General features: G+C 42.6%; 2 protein-coding genes across 5 annotated transcripts; one reads left to right on the top strand and one right to left on the bottom strand.

Moving 5' to 3' along the window:
- Window positions 1-6,818: 6,818 nt before the first annotated feature.
- Window positions 6,819-16,940, bottom strand: LOC148870689 (uncharacterized). Of its 4 annotated transcripts, XR_016107557.1 has the most exons (8): window positions 15,971-16,704; window positions 15,523-15,619; window positions 14,613-14,749; window positions 13,997-14,072; window positions 13,830-13,890; window positions 13,248-13,403; window positions 11,827-12,161; window positions 10,124-11,720 (listed from the first exon to the last, which is right to left on the bottom strand). XR_016107557.1 is itself a non-coding variant. In XM_088971386.1 (6 exons), the coding sequence occupies exons 1-5, from the start codon at window positions 16,085-16,087 to the stop codon at window positions 13,874-13,876; spliced, it is 444 nt and encodes a 147-aa protein (XP_088827512.1). In that variant the 5' UTR covers window positions 16,088-16,940; the 3' UTR covers window positions 13,000-13,403; window positions 13,830-13,873. The 4 variants fall into 4 exon arrangements, 2 of the variants coding, with proteins under 2 accessions (XP_088827512.1, XP_088827513.1); XR_016107556.1 differs by lacking the exons at window positions 10,124-11,720; window positions 11,827-12,161 and adding an exon at window positions 6,819-7,752; XM_088971386.1 differs by lacking the exons at window positions 10,124-11,720; window positions 11,827-12,161 and having other exon boundaries at window positions 13,000-13,403; window positions 15,971-16,940.
- Window positions 7,157-7,959, top strand: MEE60 (maternal effect embryo arrest 60). The gene has a single exon (XM_088971385.1). It carries the CDS (start codon window positions 7,157-7,159, stop codon window positions 7,688-7,690), a length of 534 nt encoding a protein of 177 aa, XP_088827511.1. The 3' UTR covers window positions 7,691-7,959.
- Window positions 16,941-21,420: the final 4,480 nt, after the last annotated feature.

Raw genomic sequence — 21,420 nt, 5'->3', positions numbered from 1 at the left:
CTTGGTGAAATAATCAACTGCTACAACTAAGAACCTCCTCTGTTCTGTCACTGGTGGAAACGGTCAGAGTATATCGATCTCCCATTGTGCGAAGGGCCATGGGCTGGTGAGGTACTTTAGGTCGGCAACGGGCTGGTGGTGGATATTGGCGTGCTTCTTGTTTATCACACCTTCTGACGAACTCAATCGCATTTTCCTTCAATGTTGGCCAATAATATCCTTGTTGTAGTGCTTTCTGGGCGAGGGCCCTGCCCCCCATGTGTCTGCTGCACAAGCCCTCATGAGTGTCGTGGAGTACGAGCTCGGCTTTGGAAGGTCGCAAGTAGCGTAGATAAGGGAACGTGTAGGATCTTCGGTACAACCACCCATCTATTATGACGTATTTGGCTGCCTGACGCTCTACCCTTCTGGCAACATTACCATCTGCAGGGAGGCTCCCGTGTAGCAGGTAGCTCGCGAGTGGATCAATCCAGCTCGGCTCTGCTTGTACGACAGGAGCGACCTCCTCTACCCCCTGAGAATGTAGGCTAGGGCAGGTTCTTTATGTACACGGTCCTCATGGTGTTATCGCTTGTACTGGCTAGTCGGGACAGGGCGTCGACCTCAGCGTTCTCGGATCTCGGGATTTGTTTGATGAAGTATGATTGGAAGTTGAGCAGAGCCTCTCTAACTTTGGCTAAGTAGGCGACCATGGTTGGCTCGCGAGTTTCGTACTCGCCAGTGACCTGGTTGACCATGAGTTGGGAGTCACTACAGATGACGATGTGTTTGGCTTTTACTTCATTTTCTAGGGCCAGCCCGACTATCAACACCTCGTACTCCACTTCATTGTTGGACGCAACGAACTCAAAGTGACGCATACTCCAATTTCACGCCGCTTGGTCTATACAGAATGATTCCAATTTCGCTGCCCTATTGATTTGACAAGCCATCAACATGAAGGATCTAGGGCTCCTCATCCTAGGTTGGGTTCTGTCTAACCACGAGAGAGGCCGCGCTAGTTGGAGTTCCCTCGTTGTGCTCGGGCTTGGCTAACTCAAGGACCTCGGTGCTGGAAGTGCATTTTGCGACGAAGTCAGCTAAGGCTTGAACCTTGATAGCAACTCACGGCTTATATTGGATGTCGTACTCGCTGAGTTCGATGGCCCACTTTGTCAATCTACCGGAGACCTCGGGCTTGAGCAAGACTTGCCTCAGAGGCTTATTGGTGAGGACGACGATCGTATGAGCTTGGAAGTACGGTCAAAGTTTCTGAGCTGCAATAACTAGCGCGTACGCCAGCTTTTCGATCTCCGGATACCTCGTCTCTGCTTCCTACAACACTTTGCTAACATAGTAGATGGGTCGTTAGACCCAATCTACATCTTTTGTCAGTACCGAGCTGATTACCTTGTCACTCGCGGAGAGGTACAACTCCAAAATGTCTCCCTCCTCGGGTCGGGTTAACATCGGGATACTAGCGAGGTACCTTTTGAGCTCGTCAAAAGCGAGCTGGCACTCTTTGGTCCATTTGAAGTCTTTACTTCTCTTAATTGCCTTAAAGAAAGGCAGGCGGCGATTTGCCGATTTAGACATGAAGTGGCTCAGAACGGCCATGCGGCCGTTTAGCCTCTGAACCTCATTCAATTTCCGAGGTGGTCTCGTATCTAAGATGGCCATGACTTTATCAGGATTGGCCTCAATACCACGTCGGTTAACGATATAACCTAGGAATTTACCCGAGGTGACACCAAAAATGCACTTGTTCGGGTTTAACTTCATATTAAACTTGCACAAAATTTCAAAAACAGTGCAAATCTTTTATTAATTCGCTTGAAAATTGGGTTTTGACGACCATGTCATCTACATAAAACTCTACTTTTTTTTCAATCAACGGCTCAAATAGTCGGTTTACAAGTCTCTGAAATGCTGCCCTGACATTTTTCAGTCCAAAGGCATGACCTTGTAGCAGTACAGGCCGAGCTCGGTTATGAAGGCCGTTTTTTCTTCGTCAGCAAGGTTCTTTCCGATCTAGTTGTAGCCCAAATAGGCGTCCAAGAAGCTCAGCAACTCATGCCCTGAGGTCGTGTCCACCAAATGGTCGATCTTGGGGAGTGGGAAGCAGTCCTTCAATCAAGCTCGGTTCAAGTCGGTATAATTGACGCACATGCGCCATTTATCGTTAGCCTTTTTTACCAGAACGGGGTTGGCTACCCAATTCAGGTAGTGGACTTCTCTGATGAAATTGGCTGCGAGGAGCTTATCGATCTCCTCGTCAACTGCTCTCCAATGCTCCGGGGCAAGGTTGCGTTTCTTCTGTCTAACGGGCCTAACTACAAGATCAATGTTTAGTTTGTGAGTGATGATTTTAGGGTCTATGCTGGGCATCTCGGCCGCGGACCATGCAAAAACATCTAAATTTTTAAGTAGAAAGCTTACCAATTGAGATCGTAGAGGCTCTTTGATTGAAGTGCCGAGGTCCTGGCCACAACTAAGGTGCAACCCACGACAATCGACCCACCGGTGATCATGTGGATTGTTCCCTGAACTGGCCTCTCTTTGGGGGGTGACCTTTGCGGCTGCTCACCTTGTCTGCTGTTGGACTCGGGAGTGTCTCTACCTTACTCCCCCTGTCGTCCTGTTTTATTATCATTTTGTACAAAATTTCTTAAGTACCCGCGATGAATGAGTTCTTCTATCTCATCATGGAGGTTTTTACAACTTTCGGTACTATGACCATGATCTTTATGAAAATGGCAATACAAGTTCTTATTTCTAACATTCGGGTCTCCTCTTAGCCGAGGTGGTCACTTCACATACGGCGCGTCCTTGATCTCCATGAGGATCTCAGCTGGTCTGGCCTTCCTCCCCGAGCTGGTTCTTTCTTCTTCTTGCTGTCCCCGTGGGTCGAGGACTCACCTTCTCTTTTCCTCTTTTCAGGCGGGTTCTTATTTTTCTGGTTCATCTCCTCCACCATTCTGATGAACCGGTCCGCAAGCTTAAGGAATTCAGTTACATCCTTAGGTCTGTTGACAACCACATGCCACTTGAACTCCTTGTGCGTTATGCCTCTCTTGACTGCTGTGTGCCTCACCGTGGGGTCCAAGTCAGGTATCTGCAGACATGCATCGTTGAATCTTTTGATGTAGCTGCGGATGGACTCCCCTTCCCTCTGGACTATGTTGAGGAGGTTTTCTTGTGTCCTTGGGCATCTCTTGCTGGAGACAAAGTGGGAGGTGAAAACCTGCACGAACTGCACCCAACTTTTGATTGACCCGGGCGTGAGGTTCTTGTACCACATGCAAGTTACTCCCTTGAAGGTGGTGGAGAAGGCTACACACATGCATGACTCATTTGCCCCTACTAAATGCATCCGTGACTGAAAAGCATCTACATGATCATTTGGGTTGAATGTTCCAATGTATTTGTCTAGGGGAGGTACCTTGAAGTCTTTCGGCATTGGGATGACCAGGAGCTTAGGAGATAAAGGAGATGGTACAGAGATGAGCGGGGTGGTCTTCATTGCTCCCAAGCTCGCCTCTTCTTTGGGGAGTTCAGGCAGGTGCTGGGTTGTAGCTCGGCAAGCTTGGTGACGTCTCCGCTGCTTCTTCGTTGGCTCTGCATTAGTTCTGTTGGCCTTTGTGTTATCGGGCATGGTAAGCTCGGGAAGGGGCTCGGACTGTTGCCGATGGCTGTGGACTGAAGGGCCCTATCTATAATCCGCAGCCAGGACTTCGAACTGGTTCTCGACGAGCGTGATCTTGAACTGCGAAGGCCGAGGTGATGCGGGCCTGGACAACTGAGAGTCCCCTGACCTGATTACATGCTGCGAGGTGGGGGGAGTAACTTGTCTTTCCCTCTCGCGAGATGAGACCTGACTCCCAAGAGGGTTCTGAGTTTGGGAGGTCTCTGCTCGGCGGGGGGGTTGCTCGCTGCGGCGGCGAGGCTTGGCCTACTGCGTAGTGGGGTGTCGAGGAGGAACTTGTTGCTGGTTCTGGGGCAGTGGTGGAAATTGCTGTTGATACTGATGCTGATAGACTTGGTGCAACACTTGTTGCTGATACAGCTAAAACTGTTGAAATTGTTGCATTTGGGCCTGCATAGCTCGCATGCAGTGCACCAGGTCTTCAAGCTGGTTTTGGCCGGTCGCCGAAGGAACAATGGAGGGTTCGACGAAAGTTGCTCCTACTGTGGAGGGGAGTGGAGCGTTCACAGGTTCTATTATTTGAGGCACATTCAGAGTAGGAACTCCATCTGCAGAGAGGGGGGTGGTGAACTGTCCAATACATATTGCTGGGACCTGAAGTTGCTCCCCGACAGCACTCATTTCTGCGCTACGTCCAACGCTGCTGGAGGAAGCCATGGAAACTGAAGTTGCAAAGTTTGGTGGAAGAAGGCTTTTCGAAGCATTTTCCACAGACGGTGCCAATTGATGATACGCGACCTGGTCACTCCTAGCTGGAAGGGGCTTCGCTCCTAGCTGGCGTCGGACGAGATACCTGAGGAGGAGAAGAAGGTGAAGGATCCCAGGGGACTTGCCCGGTGGGAACACTCCGATGCTTAAGTTAGTAGCAAGAAGAGAGAGTTGCAGAGTAAAAATGAGAGAGTTAGAGTGCAGATCACGCAAGTTGCAATACCCTTGCTCTTTGGGGGTTAGAGCTCTTAAATAGCGGTGTCCTGACAGATCTGGCATAACCGCCTATGATTCTCTGTTGCAGCCGTTATTTGCCAGGACTGAGCTGGTGGGCGCAGGTAACCGTTGCAGAGTATGGCCTTGCCAGACAAGGGACACCTCTCAGGGCTGGCAAGCATGACGCCACCTGGCGAGAGACGTGGGTGCAGGTCTCCAGGTTTGGCAAGTACGGTTGTCAGATAGGAGATCTTCCTGTGATACGCCGAGCTGCCTTGTACCAAACTACCCTGTGTCGAGTTGCAGGTGCCGTATCGAGGTGCTTCTTCCCGAGGTGGCCTACTTAGGTTTGGGCATGACTAAATTTATTCTAACTTAGGAGGCTCCTGAGCTCAAGCCGAAGTGCCTTCAGCTCGGGATATTCCCGACTTGGAAGAACCTTTACTCGGGGTAATTGGAGTGTCATCTCGTAGCCGAACTGCCATGCTGGATCTTAGTCGGACTTGTCGTGTTGAGTTGTCGCTTATGTTGAGTCACGTCCACGTATCCTCTTATGACGAGGTCGGGTCAAATCACCCTCCATCACTTCTCATGCATGATACGATCTATATATTATCTCCATGAACAAATTTATATCCAAGAGAAACTTAGTCGTGATATAACCGACTCTAGATCTCCTATCCACATCTATCCACAATACATTACCCCCGTGAATTGAAAACATCTCCCCTTACATAATACTATGCAAAAGTTGAGATATTTTCCATGTGAGGATACGATAAACTAGGACCGCCCATGAAGGATGTATTGTGTTGGGAATTGGGATCGAGTGCTAAGAATATGCAGCACTCCTCGCCCATCCCTTCTCAAAAAGGACATTAAATGCCATATTAAAATCATACTACAAAACTTACGGCAACGCCACTTAACGAAACCCAATAGACTACAAAATGCTTTTAGACCATAAAAATGAGGTGGGTGCTAGGAGGATTCTTAGAGGAAATCCGGATGCAGGGCCAACTTTCAACAGTTATACAAATTCTTTGTTCACTAGAATTACTCGAATAAGAATAAAAGAACATAACGAAACGGCGAAAGTAATTACCCTCCATTTTCTTTTTGGGTAAATTACAAAAACTTCCACTCAAGTTTCTAACAATCATAACAATATCTCCCTTGAAATTTTGAAAAAATCACAGAAACCTCCCTTCCATTGATGGAAAACGTATAAAATTGTAGAATTACCATTAATTAATCGTTAGAGAATCATTGAAAATATATTAAAATTCTAAAAATGTTCTCATTCGATTAACAATACTCTTGCGATTTTATGAGTCTTTTTTCAAAATTAAAGAATAGAGCTTAAACCCTAATACTACTAAGCACTTGCACTGGCACCATCATTCTAAGAATATTTCACATTTTCTGGAAACTGTTCTTCACCAACCACTGTTCTTTACTGGCAACTGTTCTTCATTGTTTGTAATATTTATTTTCCCCCTTCAAGCAATTTTTTAGCAGAGTTTTTTTTTTTTTTTTTCGTTTTTCTTGCTATGAGGATTGCACTTCCAAATAGATGCGAGTAATCTCACCAATACCGCATGAAAAAATAATCAAGGCGACAAGAAATCAATTCCCCTTCTACGCTATAATACGTTAACATTTTCTTTTTCCTTTTGAAGATGTTACTAACACCATTGGTGGCTTGTAAATTAAGTAACTAGTAGCTAACCAATAAGAAATCAAGGACCAACTAGAGTTATACTTCACCAAATAAAAAAACAAAGACAATTAGAGTGTTTGGAATCATAGGTGTTTATTAAATAAAGTGTCACATCAGCATTTCTCCCATTATGTGAATCTATATATATAGGGATTTGTAAAAGTAGGCTTTGGTTTATGTATGCACGGAGAAAGTTTCATTTTAGCGTTTTCTTCAATATATAGACATTTATTTACTATTTTGTTAATATAGTGATTAATAGCATTTAAGTGTTAATAAATGAATTCATTATTATATTTTTTCGATTTTCTAAATAAATCAAGTACAAAACATTTAGCCACTAAGTGTCGCGATTCCAAAGACATACAATAAAATCACGAATTTGTTGAAGCGCACGAAAACCAAATTAGAGATTCAATCATATGGGTTAGTGACGGAAGGAAGGTTTCTATCGATTTTTTCAAAAGTTGAAAGAAAGTATTTGTTAAAAGGAAACTAGAGAGGAGATTTTTATAATTGTCTGAAACTTCAGGGAAGTTTTTATGTTTTAATTTTTTAATTTTTTTCTCACAAAAAAGACAAGCAGATTGAATGAATTAACGAGTCGTGCCCGAGCGGAAGGAAAAGGGACCTGCGCAAGCCAAACTGCTGTTGCTCCACATGCTTGCTCCAATACTCCTTTGCTCTTTCCCCTCCCACACAAGCAACTCAAGATAACCTTTAATTCCTTCCGCCTCTTCATTCTCCGTTCGGTTCGGCTGTTCCCTTCTGAAAATCCATATTCATTTAGTTTTTCCAGTCAGATCTTTTACTGGCGGTTTGAAATGGACGGCCAGCGTCTCCGGAGGTTCGGAACGAGCATCCACATAATGGCCCTCGACGGTATCGTTAACGTTAACTCTCTTTTCACCTTAGCAGTCTTCATCGGCCTGGCTTGGAACCCCACCGACCCCAACAATAGTCTCATCGACGATCCCAATTGCTTTCCTAGCCCAAAAGTTGCTGAAGACCTCATTGCCTTCCATGTCTACTCCTTCAGCTCCTTCCTATTCTCCAGCCTCATCGCTCTGGGGCTCAAACAGGCCATCAGGATTGCAAAGAACTCCGATGTGCACGATGGCATGATGGCGCGCGTTAACAAGTCGGCGTTACGAGTCGGAATCATGGTTTCAGCAGTTGGGTCGCTCTGCGGGTGTGGGTGCCTGATGATGGCGTTGGTGAACGTTGTTCAGATCAAGCTTGGGACTTTCTCTTGTGGGAGATTCTACAGCTATGGGGCCATTGTTCCTCTTCTCATCTTTGTCCCCGCTGCACTTCTCATTTATGTCTTCACCGTCTTGTACGCTTTTACTCGCTAACTTTCCACTTTCCCTTTCTTGGTTTTCGTCTTTAAGTTCTTGATAGATAGGCTACTTGTATACTGTATGAGCATCACACTGATGAGAAAAGGGCAAGGAATAAAAAAGATTTATTTTTCATCTTAAACGCGAAAAAGAAATTGGAAAAAAAAACATACTTCCTGTCGAAATTTTCTGATGCATGAATTGATGAAATTGTAATGAGATAGCAATTTATGTTCATCCCATCTTTATAAGATTGAATATCAGTCAATGAGTTTATTTCAGAACTACAGGGATTTTTATTCGTAAAGAAAGTTCCGGATTTTTTGCAGAAAGAGGAAAGGATAGTTTTTTCTATTTTATTTTTATTTTTCTCTCCTTTTGGTTGTTGGACGAATTTATGATACTAAATATTACTTGATTTGCTAAGACCTTTCGCTGCAAAATTGGCAATTTGGGGTGGAGATGGCCATCAGTCATTCAAGTTTATAGTTTTGAGATACAGCATTCAAGTTTTAAATAGCTCTGTGTTCTGAGTTCTGGCCTCACTCATTCCCTATCAGGAGATGGCAAGCAATAAATTTGTCATCTTTGTTTTCAATTCTTTTTGCTACTTCCTCTTTATCATCTCCTTCCTCTGTTCGTTTTCATTTCTCTTTTGGTCTCATTGCTTAGGCCCCTGCAATTCCTCAAAGCCCATCATGCTGCAAAACCAAAGCCTACCCATTCTTCTCTTCTATTTTCCTATCCTTCTTATAACCACCTCAGAAGCTACTCAAACTTCAAGAAGTGGACACATAGGAATCTTGCCAGATGACTTGAATGACATTCATTAACTCTCCACCCTGGTCTTGTCAAAAGAGGCCATGAACTCCACACACTCATCACCTCTTGTTCCCTAGATACCGAAAGACCAAAATACATTTTTACCCACCCAAACCAACAGCTGCTCGTTACCTTGTGTACTCCTAAGCAACAATTCTAACTAACCTTTTGTGATTCTTGTTAAAAGAATTGCTGTTTCTTGGCATTGGGTTTGTCTATGAGAATGAGACCATACATTCTGGCATCATTCAGGAGTTTGTTTGCACTCATGAAGAACTCCAGACATATCCACTTTGCAGTTATTTCCTGGTCGCACCTACAGTCATGCTGGTGGTCTTCTGAAGAGGAATTACATGATACCGGATGAACGAGTTCAAGCCAAGACATGAGAAGTGAGAAAATTTAGATAGATGACTGGCGTTCCTGAATATGGAGTTCTGGTTTTGGAGATGACTGGGAGATTTACGGACAGAGAACATCCAAGAATTTTTTAAAGTGGAAAATTGGGGTGGTAGATACAAAGACCTTGGGTTCCTAGTCTTTGGGCCAATGGAAAAGAAACAACGGGCACGGCAAGATTGTGCAATGCATAACCCAACTCTTCAGGCTCAAGTTGGATTTATACCTTTAGTACTTGCTAGAAACAATGCATTTTGGTAAGCCAGTGTTGGATAGGACGTTCGTAAGAATTATAGGGTGTTTTGTTGGTTCAGAGATGGACTGCACATTTTCACTTAATGTAGTTTCACTGTAAAATATGGTTAGATGGAAGTGGAACTTTGGAGAAGAAGAGTCAGGTGGCTAGACAGAGGCTTTAACTTGATTGTGGCTACAGGACGGGTGCTGCTTATGAAGGCTCTTTGCATACAGCTTACCTAATGATAAGAAAATAAGGGAGGATTGAGAAGATCATAGCAGGTGCCCACTTCCATAGTGTTGGGAGTTGGAACTAGCCAGATCATCCTTAACCCATTTCAGGAGTTGGTGCGGGCAATAATACAAATGTAACTGGATGGAGGAGGATTTTCTCACCACAGTTGTTGAGGAAAAAATTGAAGGTTCAAGTAAAGTAGATCATCCTTTTTAGGGATTTCTTTTAGTTACAGGTATTTGGACCTTGCAGAGGTTGATGGGACTGGTGAGTGTGGGAATATTCAGCTGAAAGGGAGGCTTGGAAATTGGCTCCTTGTACGTTAGCAGCACAAGATGAGCATGCTGAAGTCTGACAACAAAGAGGAAAGAGGAAAGTGACAAGTGCTGCCTTCAAGTGAATAACATGGGCACGAACCCAAGTTGTGTCTGCACTGTTATGCCTTCTGAGACTGCCAAGAGTTCTTGGGCCAAATCAAGGTTTCTTTTACCATTTCTCCCTAGTTGCAACCTCTAGGTTACATGTATGAAGGTAATTGCCATTTAGTTATATGATGCTTTTGCAGTAGTTTTTCCCAAGGTTCATAGTATCGTATCGGCCTGTATTGGCCGATATGTATCATTTCGGGACCCCTCCGATATATCTCTACAATGAGTGTATCGGGGTCTGACTGATTCAGGGGGTGGAGGAGCCCTAAACCAGCCCCCCTGAACCGGCTGCAAAAAAAATTTAAAAAAAGGCACAAAATGCAGTATTGAGCATATCGATATTTTGTTGCGACTTTATTGCGTCAAATAGGTGGCCTCTCCATCATGTCACGGGGGTAGTTCTACAGTGGAAGAACCCGTGCGATGTCCTGGCTGGGGCAGGCCAGAATAAGCCTTTGTAACGCATAGAGGCTAGGAGTTGCCCGATGGGATGGCTCCACCAAAGTCAGTAGCACTGGATCATGACCTCAATTCCAATGGCCGGGGCACTCTCCTGGCTCAGACCGGTCCATGGGAGGCGCCGCTTACGTGCTAAAGGGGGACAACCATAATGGAAGGCGACCATGCGCCGATGAGGTGACTTGGCACCGATGTGATGGGTCTCCTGTAAGCCGATGATGACAGGCACCTGTGTGCCATGATGATAGGCAACTGCTTGGGACGGAACACACCCGTGCGCCAAGGGCAACGGGGTAGCTCACTCAGCTTGGGCAAGGGACTGGAGTTGTGAAGGGACGTACTTGAGCCAAGCCCGCATGCCAAGCCTCCCTTGAGTATCGGCAGTGCAGTGCCGGTCCAACACTGTCCCCATGAGCAAGTGTGCGCCCATGAGGAACCCTGGTAGCCATGCTAACCGTTAACCAGGGCCGCCCCGCAAGGGGATGATGGTCTAAGAGTGCCAAGGTTAGGCACCCAAGGAGGTCGACCACCCCTCGTCAAAGAGTACGTTAAGCTTTTGGTGGTCTGCCTGAAGATGACACCGGTTCTCCCAAAAATCTTACAGGCGAAAATGACGGGCATGTCCCTAACGTAAGCCTGCCAATCATAGGCAAGGCTAAGCCTGTGTCAGACCGTCACAGGCTCCCCCACTCAATTCATTGTCGTCCTCGACAATGACTCCGTCCGTGAATGGGCGTTTGAGTCTCGTGCCATCCACTCTTCAGCCAGTTCCAGGGCTCGCCTGGCCAACCCGGGTCTTGCCTATATTGGTGTCCATTTTATGGGGACGGAACCATTTCACCATGCCGGCCTACCTGGACTTCACCTCTCCAATGTTGAGGTTACTCAAACCGTGCAATGGCTATGTCGTTGATTTGTGAAAGGAGGGCCCTCGAAGAAATGTGTGTGGTGCTTCACGGAGGTCCGCCCCATGTATCATCTTACCTCAAGGCTCAACCGTCTTCTTGGTAGCTTTTCAGTGATGCTACCGAACATGTTGATAGGTCTACTCCTGCTGTTGGCGATGGATGCTGGGTGTACCCTTTCACCATGCTGGCCTACGGACTTCACTTCGCACTGTGCGGGTTACTCAAACCTAGACATGGCTTATGCTCTCACGACCCTCGAAACTACGCTTCACCTTGCTGGCTCGGACAACATGTTCGCTCCGAGGGGGCCCCACTGCTGCTGCCTCAAGGAGATCTGACTGCTTCAAACGCGAGTGTAGCAACTTTTACCCATGAGTTGCCAAACATGCACTCGCCTTGTGATGAGCTTCTGCTGTTGCAAGTGTTCAACCTGAAAACTGAGCATGTCCACCTGAAACTTTGTCGGTGTAGGGCCGCTATGCTCCAACAGCTAGCATAACCACATTCCTAACAAGGCCCACGCGTCTGCCCCCGCATGAGGACAACAACCAATGCGTCTGCACCCACAAGGGAAGTTGTTTTAGGGTCATTGGAATGAGAATGCGAACATTGAATGGCTTCTAGCTAGGCCTGATAAGCAATATGCTCGGGCAGTGTACCCACATTCCTATCAAGGCTCACGCGTCTACCCCCGCATGAGGACAACAACCAATGCGTCTGCAACTACAAGGGAAGCTGTTTTAGTGTCATTGGAACGGGGATACGAACACTGAAATGGCCTCTTTCCAGGCCTGATCTGAATTTTGCTCGATCCTGGGTGGAAGTGCCTAGGGACTGCACCCCACAAAATGCTGCTTGTCGAAATGACCGCTTCAACTGGCTTTGGGCTAATCTGCTGAAAACCAACCGCGGCTGCAATTGGCCAACTTGCTCTGATACTAACTGTCACGGGGATAATCGTTGGGGCCCCGTGCGGCACTCGAAATGGGCGAATAAGCCTACGAAACAAAGCAAACACACACACAAAGGCAACAAGATGGCACACGAATTAGCAAAAAGCTATTTGTATTGCATTAATCAGAGGTAAGCACAATCATACAGTACAGTGTTGAGGGGATCTCGTGCTTAACCTTTACACGCTTATGAGCTCACTCGACTATCTACCTCCCCTCAAAGAGTACGCTAAGCTTTTGGGGGAATGACAATAGAAAACATCAAAATGATGGAAAAACATACTAAATAATTACAATAACGCCATTGGCGGTCTCCCTTACAAAATACAAGCAAAGCCCACCCATGACACACATGTTGACACCATGAAGGCACGCAGTTGGCATTCGGATGGTTCACTGTAGGTGCTTTATGGCCAAGTCTTTGGATATGCAGAAGTAAATTTTAAGATGAATTTGAAACACAGGCAGTTTAAGGGTCATCTTATTAAGATAGATTAACGCCTAACGCCTAACGCCTTACGCCTTTCAGCATATTTTGGATGATGTCTTGGATGTATGTAAATGGTTTTGATCCGTATGTTTTCTCTGTTTGGTCTTAGTACTTGTGGTCAAGGTTGAAAGTATGATCGGTACTTGTGGTCTTAGTACTTCTGTGTTGGGGTTCTACCTGGTTCAGGGGTGGAAGAGCCTTAAACCGGCCCCCCTGAACCGGTTTCAAAAAAAAAAATATCGATATCGTCCGAAGTATCGATATTTTAAACCTTGTTTGTGTGATTGTAATCAGTTCTCTCTCTCTCTCAATCATGGTCAGGTTCATATTATACATGGAAACTGGAAAGAGCCATTATCCCATAATAAATAGCAATGGAGACTAACAGTCGAATTTGCAACTATCATATTGTCTCTTTTTTCAACTTTGGATGTAAAAAGAAAACAGGCCCACAACATATATATTCATAGCTACAACTTGGTGCTGAAAGCCAAGCAACATTGACTAACCACATAGAGAATATTGGGTTAGAAGACTAAATTCCTATTCCAGAGATGTGCAGCCAGAAAGCAGTAGCAAATGTTGCATATCACTCCTTAACATCTTTCTCGACTAAAACCTACTATAAAACAAAATTATACCTATAAAAGGTTCTGCGCTCCACCTTTCACTTGGAGAAGCAGAAACAAACACATCAGGAATCTACCCCACGCTGGGCCAACTATAGATATTAATGACACGTTCTTCTATATTAACGAAGAGAAGACCTCAAACAGCTTCTCAGACTTCATTAGTTCCTGGAAGTATGCAACAAAAAAAATCAGCAAATGGTTAGTCGGACATCTGGCAATGAAATAGGACGCATTTTACCACACCAAATTGACCAAAATAAAGCACTACATGATTCAAGCAAATTCAGACCCACTCAGGCTACCATTTTCATGAATTCCACAAGAATCTCTTCACAGAAATACCAAATAAAAGTTCACTCTTTCCCATAGACAAATTCCTTGGCATTTAGCTTACCAATTTTACAACTTCTTTTTACTCACTAGGGCCATGGAATAGAAGACAATAACAAACGTGATTTGACCAATAACCATGGTTAATTTGTCTCGAGCTTTGGGATGTGAAACCCCTCAGAGAAATGGAATAAATAAACGTTTAATTTTGACAAAGGGTCAATATAGAATCACCAGAAATGATTCTAATAAATTAAATACCTTAATTATAAACGGAGAATGAATATACTCTGGCAGACAAGGCTTTAATAATAGAGTGATCCTGCAGTTGGAAAAATCAAGATGTTAGCATTCTGTTGTCTAAACTCCAAAAGTGAAACTCTCTCAGAAAGTTCCTCCCGTTTCCAATACGAGCCATTATTTCATACCTTGCCACCAATTTCCCCTAGAGGCACTGTTCAAGCTGCTTCCATTTGGATCATCTTCTCCTCCATCTTTCTTGAACTGATATAAAACAGAATTTGCCTATGTTAGAAGATTAGATCCTGGGTTGAACAACAACAGAGGAATACACACGCTCTTAGGGAGCATGAATAACATTCCTTGTATAAATCCCTATTCAAAGAGGGTACTACTCCATATCAAGAATAAAGGAATATTGGTTGAACTGCTGAATATCTTTTCTGGTAAAAGGTTTCATCACATCTAACATATAGGCTTCAGTAAAATAAATAGGAATAATGTCCCCTGTTGTGCCACACCTTCCCATCATAATGTGAATGCTAGCCTCTTGACTGGTGCACATCTTTTGAATATTGGTTCTGATTCATGAACCTTCTCCAAATGTTAAAAAGTTTGGTTTCTATTATTGGCTCTAGATTGATGAGTGGGTGATGATTCTTTTGGACTACTGGTCCATTCAACTATCCAAGAAGTGGTCCAGGTTGATCATTGGTGACTCATACACATGCGTGCCTCTATCAATCATGTTTAAAAAATTTTGCATAAACATGTAATGGTAGAATATTTATGAATTGTACTCACGATAGGGTATGACCCAGAGCTTCGGATGTTTGGAGATTGAGAATAAACATCCTGCCCACCATAGTAAAGAGACGAGCTGAGAAAGCATGGTTCTACTGTGCCATGGTTGTTCCCTTCGCTGTATTGAGCTTTTTTCTCTGAGAAGAGACCACATGTAAGTCCAGGAGAGACATTCACCAGAAATTCAGGTTTTCTGAAGGTGAGAAGACATAAAAGTTGAAAAATAATCCAGTAATAATGGCAGAGATGAGTATAGTGTGAAAAGGATGAAATTCTCATATAAAGCATCATTTGTTATTGGCTTAAGTAAAGTGATAGAGTACAAAAATATTTTATACAAGAGTCACTTAGAATCACATGGTTGCACCTCCAATAGAAGAGGTTTGCTTGTTTGAGTTTTACTCTGAAAGTCAAAGAATGAGGCTAGAAAAGCACACCAGGAATGAATTGAATAGATACTCTTGTATAAATCTACACGAAAAGGATGAACTGAACTCAAGTGACCAAAACGTGTTTGGATAATAAAACAACAATCTTTGAGGATGATCAACTCACAATCTTATTGGTGGGGAAGTTCACTGAACTCCCGAAGAGGTGATTGATAGGATGAAGTATATTTTGAAATAATTCATTACAAGGAAGGATAAAGGTTTGGAGGTAAGCCAAACTTTGTAAAAACAGAATCTAGACAAAATGTTCAAAAACTCTGCAAGTTATGCCTCAGCCAGTTGAGAAAGGAAAAGGTTCATATATTGGAACATGCAAGCAGAACTGAAACTACGATTTATTGACATGAGCAAAATATATAGAACAACCATCAAGATTGTCTAATGAATTTGTAAGACCATTGGTATCCCCTAAAGGCTAAAGCTAAGCTGTTCATTGTATCCGTTAAATCGAGTGTTCAAACCTGCAACCCCCTGTTTAGTGTTGCAGATGGGATTAGCCTTGTCCTGGTTTCTCAATGACCCAATTAGCTCAGAGTGAGAAATATCCCTGCCCATGGCCTGGCATCAGAAAAGCAAAAAGAAAAGAGAAATTCAGCACAAATGCACAAAAGCCAACGAAAAACAAATACATTAGCAGAATCAACGATTAATATGTCCTACAGAAGAGCCTACAAAACAAGCTTTACACAAATCCATTACAACATGCAGGTTAGAACTTGTTATTCAATCCAAAACAATCTCTTCTTGCCCTTCTTTTCATTCTTTTGTAAAACCAATCAATTATTCAAACCCAACAAACATATCAAACAAATGACAAAACCCAATGCGTCAAAGGATGGACAACAACAGACCCAAAAGATCAAAGGTAAAGGGAAGCAGAAAAAAACAATAAGACGAAGAAAATAATACCGTCGAGGTCGACGGAAAAACAGACCCAAAGATTCCCGACGAAGAGGAAGAGGAGTCCTTGACACCGAAAAGGTCGGAAGGGAAAGAAGAAGAGCCCACTTGCTTCCTACCTTCCATACCTCTTTCTTTCCTCTCTGTTGCTCTCTTTCTCAATTAACAAATAAGACTACCTCAGAACACTGATTGATATCTCCAACAACCACCGGTCTCAGGTCCCGGAAAACCCAAATCAAGGAAGCAGGATAATATTTGCAGAGGAACAAGAAGATGAGAAGTGAACAGAGAAAATACGTGAGATTCAAACGACTAGACACTGACGAGAAGGCAAAACCGTCTCTCAAGGATGATTTATAACCCAAAAAAGACGGCCCCGGCGTGCCGCTCATGTGCTGTCACTTAAAGGCACCTCGCTATTTTCTTCTTTTATTTCACTCTCCGACGATTTCCTTTGTGTATCTGATCTGATTCTCTTCTCTCTCTCTCTCTCTCTCTCTCTCTCTACTGTAACCCATCTTCTTCCCCTCCAACGAACAAAACCTAACGGATAAGCGACACGTGGGTCCGCATTCTCGCCAGGTGGACCTCCCGCCCAATTCCCAACACATTTACAGCCACGTTGACGCCAACGGATAATAACAACCTCTTCCTCCCTCCTTCCCCAGTTGGTGAGTCAACCCTCCGTCATTCAATTCCTTTCCTCTGCCTTTTCCTCTTTGGCTCTTTTTTGGTCCATCAACAAACTGTAGCTGTTGAAGCAGAGATAGAGATAGAGAGAGGGCCAGAGGGGTCGGGTAGAGAAACCACCTTATCTAGTTTATCTGCTTGTCGGATCAACCGGTATATGTAGGGTATCCATCTGATTCTTCTGCAGATGGGAATGAATAAATGGGAAGTTTGTGTTTTTATCAAAAAAGTACACGGGAAGGAAAGCTGAGTAAAGATAAACTGATTTGCTCGAACAAAGTTAGTTAGCTCAAGTAATAGTAACCACCCAACTAAATAATTCAATTGAGAATGTGAGAAGGGAAACAGAAAATGGGCAAGTGGGTCGGATCAAGAAACAATGCCCCGGCCATGATCTTACATTCTTACTACAGGCTACAGCACATCAGCATCCAAGTTAGAAAGAGATTGTGGATGAAACTTGTAGAAGCGTTATTCTCCCGGGGCCACCCACTGAATCGTCAATTGTGTTGTATATATTTTTTATATGGAATCAACATCTGACAAGATTCCCAACAAATATCAAGCCAATTCCATATCTATAAAACAAAAGAAATAAAAGAGGGGGAAGGAGAAAGGGAACATGGCAAGATATGGATACTAGGGGAAGGGAGTCCACCTGGCAAATATTTTTGACATCGATCTCTACTGGTCGCCGCATGTTGCATTGGTATTATACCTCTGCCATGTGTCACGTCATCTTCCCTATATATCCCGCCAACAATTTCTCACCGGCTGCCACAATAACTCCCACTTTTCCACTCTCATTCATCAAAGCTTGAAAGACTACTATCTTTTTTATTTGAGAACCCATTGTAACCAAAGGTTACTTTGGCCTTCTGCCGTTTGATAATAGCTGAAGTGGCTGAATGTCCAACTCTTAACAATCTACTAAACAATAAATCATTCAATTCAGCCATTGCCAAACAGCCCCTAGTGTACATTATTCAGGGATAAAATTCTTTAACCTAGTTCTACTTGGCTTTCTTTTTCTTTTTGGGGTAAAATACAAAAAAATCTCTCCTATATAGTTTTACTTTAACAAAAACCACCCTTAAATTAAAAAAATAAAAAAATCAACAAAAATCTCTCTTCCCTCACTGATCCAAACGGAAAACGTTAAATCCATGCATTAAATGTTTTTAAATACCCATTTTACCTTTTTTTTTTTTTAAATTAGTTTATATATTTCTTGTATTTTGGTACGACTTGTGTTAGCCTCACTCAGCTTTGCTTGCTCCCCCTCACCACCTTCGATTCCGGTCACTCTGGGCCCTTGATCTGGTTCAGGGACCGCTTGGCCAAGGAAATTGCAAGGACGCCATCCTCCAGCTTGGCCTTCACCGACTCTAAACAATTTCTGTTAGTTGGAACTTGTGAAGATGTGCAATTGTAAGAGTTTTCTGTCACCAATTATCGGAACTGCCTCCAAAACTTGCGAAGATGTGCAATCGTAAGAGTTTTTTGTCACGAACTGTCCGAACTACCTCCAGAACTTCTACACATGTGGCTTTAAAAAATGGATGGTAATAGCCAATTTTGGTGAAGTTTGATTGAGTAACTTTCCTATCAAACTACAGGTTCCGCCGAACACTGATTGCTTCCAATGAAAATGAATTCAGCGAACCTTGAAGAGAAAAAGAGATGAGCCTCTAGCGACGATTAGCTGATGACTATTCTTTATGTTCTCTTTCATTCATGGCCTTTACGTTATTATCGTTGAAAATTTGAGTGTCCTCTTTGGTAAAAGCATCAAGTCAATGTTTTCCAAAATATTTCGAATGAATTATAAGATCAATTTATCTTTTCTCCAACATGGGACACCCAATTCCTTTTTTCTCTTATGTTCAGTGTCTTCTTCTTTTACTCTTCTTTTGCATTTTCAACCCCAAGGAGTTATTTGAACAGATGTTCCTCTCTATCAGTTGAAGATTTTGCTTCAAACGTTCTTATCTCTCCTAACAAATGGTTCATCTGTGGATTCTACCCGATGGGCACAAACCATACAACTTCTCAATCTGGTATACCAACTTAATGGACAAGACAGTTGTATGGATGGCCAACTGAGACAGACCCGTCAATGGTCATCGATCCAAAGTTTCATTGCATAGGGATGGGAAAATGGTGCTTACAGCTTAATTGTCTAGTCCACTAACACATCCGATGTCGATGCTTACCGATTCCCAGTACCTGTCCAACGATGATACTAGGAATTTCGTTCAGCAATGGGGACTGTACTCTAATTTCTCGTTCATTACAAGAGGAAGCATGGTGGAGAGGTATGGGAATAAAATAAAAGAGAAAAAAAATGCTAGAGAGGAGAAGATGAAAAAAAGGAAATGTAATGGAATAAGAGGGAGTCTAGAGATTCAGACCTAGTCGACAGAGGATTGATTGGTAGAAGCAGAGGCAGTCGCTTCATGTTACAAATGAAAGGAATTGAGGGAAGAAAAGAGAGAGAGAGAGAGAGAGAGAGAGAGAATGATTGAGAAAAATGGGGACCATAGTTGCAGTAGTGGTATGGGGTGGTCACAGTAGCTCAGCTACTACTATTGTTCGAATAGATGAAATCGGTAACCAAGGGGGTGTTTGCAGTGACAGAAGAAAGTCAAACGATGGGAGATGAGGAGGAAGGGAAAAGATTAATTAATAGAGAGAGAGAGGAAATTAAAGAAGAGGGAAGGTTGGAGGGGGGAGTGCACACCATTCCATCACTGTGCTTAATGAGGAAGAAGATTAACAGTTCGAGCGGATTATGAAATTGCTGAAATAGGGGTATTTTAGAAAAAATGATTATCGCTTTGATGTTTTTTGTGTTGATTATTGACGGAAGGGAGATATTTATTGAATTTTTCAAAAATAGAGGGGAGGTTTTTACTATAATCAAATTATAGAAAATGTTTTTATGATTGTCTTTGTATTTTGCCCTTCTTTTATCTTTTTTAAATAAAAAAGAAAACTCGAATTCAATCCAACTACGGAACTAACGTTCTGACTTTTGATGCAGGAATATTTCTCTGTGATCCTTTGGAAACAGACTGTCCAAGGACAGTGAAATTTTATTTTCTGCCTAAGTTAAATGTAGCCATTGAAATCTTAATAGAAATCCAGAAAAAAAAAAAAGAAGGTTTTTTCTCGTGCAAATTGCCATCGAATACCCAGTAATCTCCCATGTCGATCGGTTTGTATTACTTGGTACGTAGCAAAAGTCCATTTAATACGGTTTGTATTACTTGAGACTGACATAAGAATTTTTTTGAACAGAGAGAGAGAAACCACTTTTTTAAATTGTGAAAGCAAAATTCCATTTCGATGACTACAGAATGTTGCCAAACTCATACAATTAAAAATAGATAAATAAATAAAATATACTGGATGATTGATTAATCATTGAGGATGCAAATATCCAACAAATGGGTGGATATAATATTAATTTGGTTAATGCAGACAAAATTATCAAGGGAATAAGCGTAATTATATTATAAAGCATTTAAAAAGGTAATGCCAGTTTTTATATTACAATTTTTAATTGTTCATTATCTATAGGTTCATATAAAAATTAGTGCGTGTAGGGGTGCAACTCGTATGAGTTGGATGGGAATGAAGGTCAACCCAGCCCCAATCCTAAAGGTGTAAACCTCGGGCTCAGGCCTAGTCGAACCATATCATCTCTGGCACAACCTAATCCAACATAATTTGAGTTGGGTTTAGATTTGCGGCTTTGCACTGGGTCGAGTTGGGTTGGTTGGGTTTAAAATATATATATATTATCTTTTTATATAATCATTTTTTATTAGGTTTTATGGACCAAATTCAGAACAAAATTGATTGAATTTATGTACATATTTTATTTACAAATGTACATATATAGATATATATATTTATGTGGAATTGGGATGGTTTGGACCAGGCTTAGGTTACTGGAGAGCTCAGCCCAAACCCAACACAAGTATAGGCCAAACTCAACTTTTCTAGCTTAGGCCCGATCTGCAGCCTAGGCTCATCTTGTGGAGTATATATGTTAATAAGCGAGGAAATTGCCTTTTATTATCCTATCCATACTAGAAATGCATGGATCGGGGTTGGTATTAAAAAATGCCTTATGTTCTATGGGGAAGTGATCACTTTCAGAATCCTAATAAAAAGGAAATTGAATTAGTTGCTTGTGAGTTTAAATATCCCAATGTTTAACTTTTTTTAGATTAAAAAACACAGAATTCTGAAGATTAAAAAACAATACGAGGAGGAAGCGGAATAAGCTGACATGGACAAATGGATTTGAAGTATGTAGAATAGGAAGTTCTTTTACCACCAAATATTCCATAATTTTATCCAATGAAATATAATTTGTGCAGATCCTTATAATTAATCCAAGGCATCTAATTTGCAGGTCTTATCTTCATATCAAAACAAAAAGACCCCACACTTTTAAATTGAAGCCCAAGTCCAACAACTCTTATTGGGTCTGGACGATTGGAACCCACTTTTTCAAGTGGTTGTTATCCATACAATTAATACTTAATCAGAAGCACTTTTCAGTTTCCACTTTTTAGAGCAATGCCAAACGTATCAATTGGGTATGGACCAAACCCATTACATTTTAAATAGAGTTCGATTTTTGCGCACGTGACGAAACTAAATTTATTCTACTTCAACACAAATATATCATAGAATGTCAATGGGCCCAGCAATCCCTTACTATAATAATAGAATTTACAACTTTATTT

Source organism: Nelumbo lutea, chromosome 2, assembly GCF_056320005.1.
Source record: "Nelumbo lutea isolate HS-2025 chromosome 2, American lotus-T2T, whole genome shotgun sequence".
NCBI lineage: Eukaryota > Viridiplantae > Streptophyta > Magnoliopsida > Proteales > Nelumbonaceae > Nelumbo > Nelumbo lutea.
The sequence above is the reverse complement of the archived record's forward strand: the minus strand, read 5'-3'. Positions and strand labels throughout refer to the sequence as shown.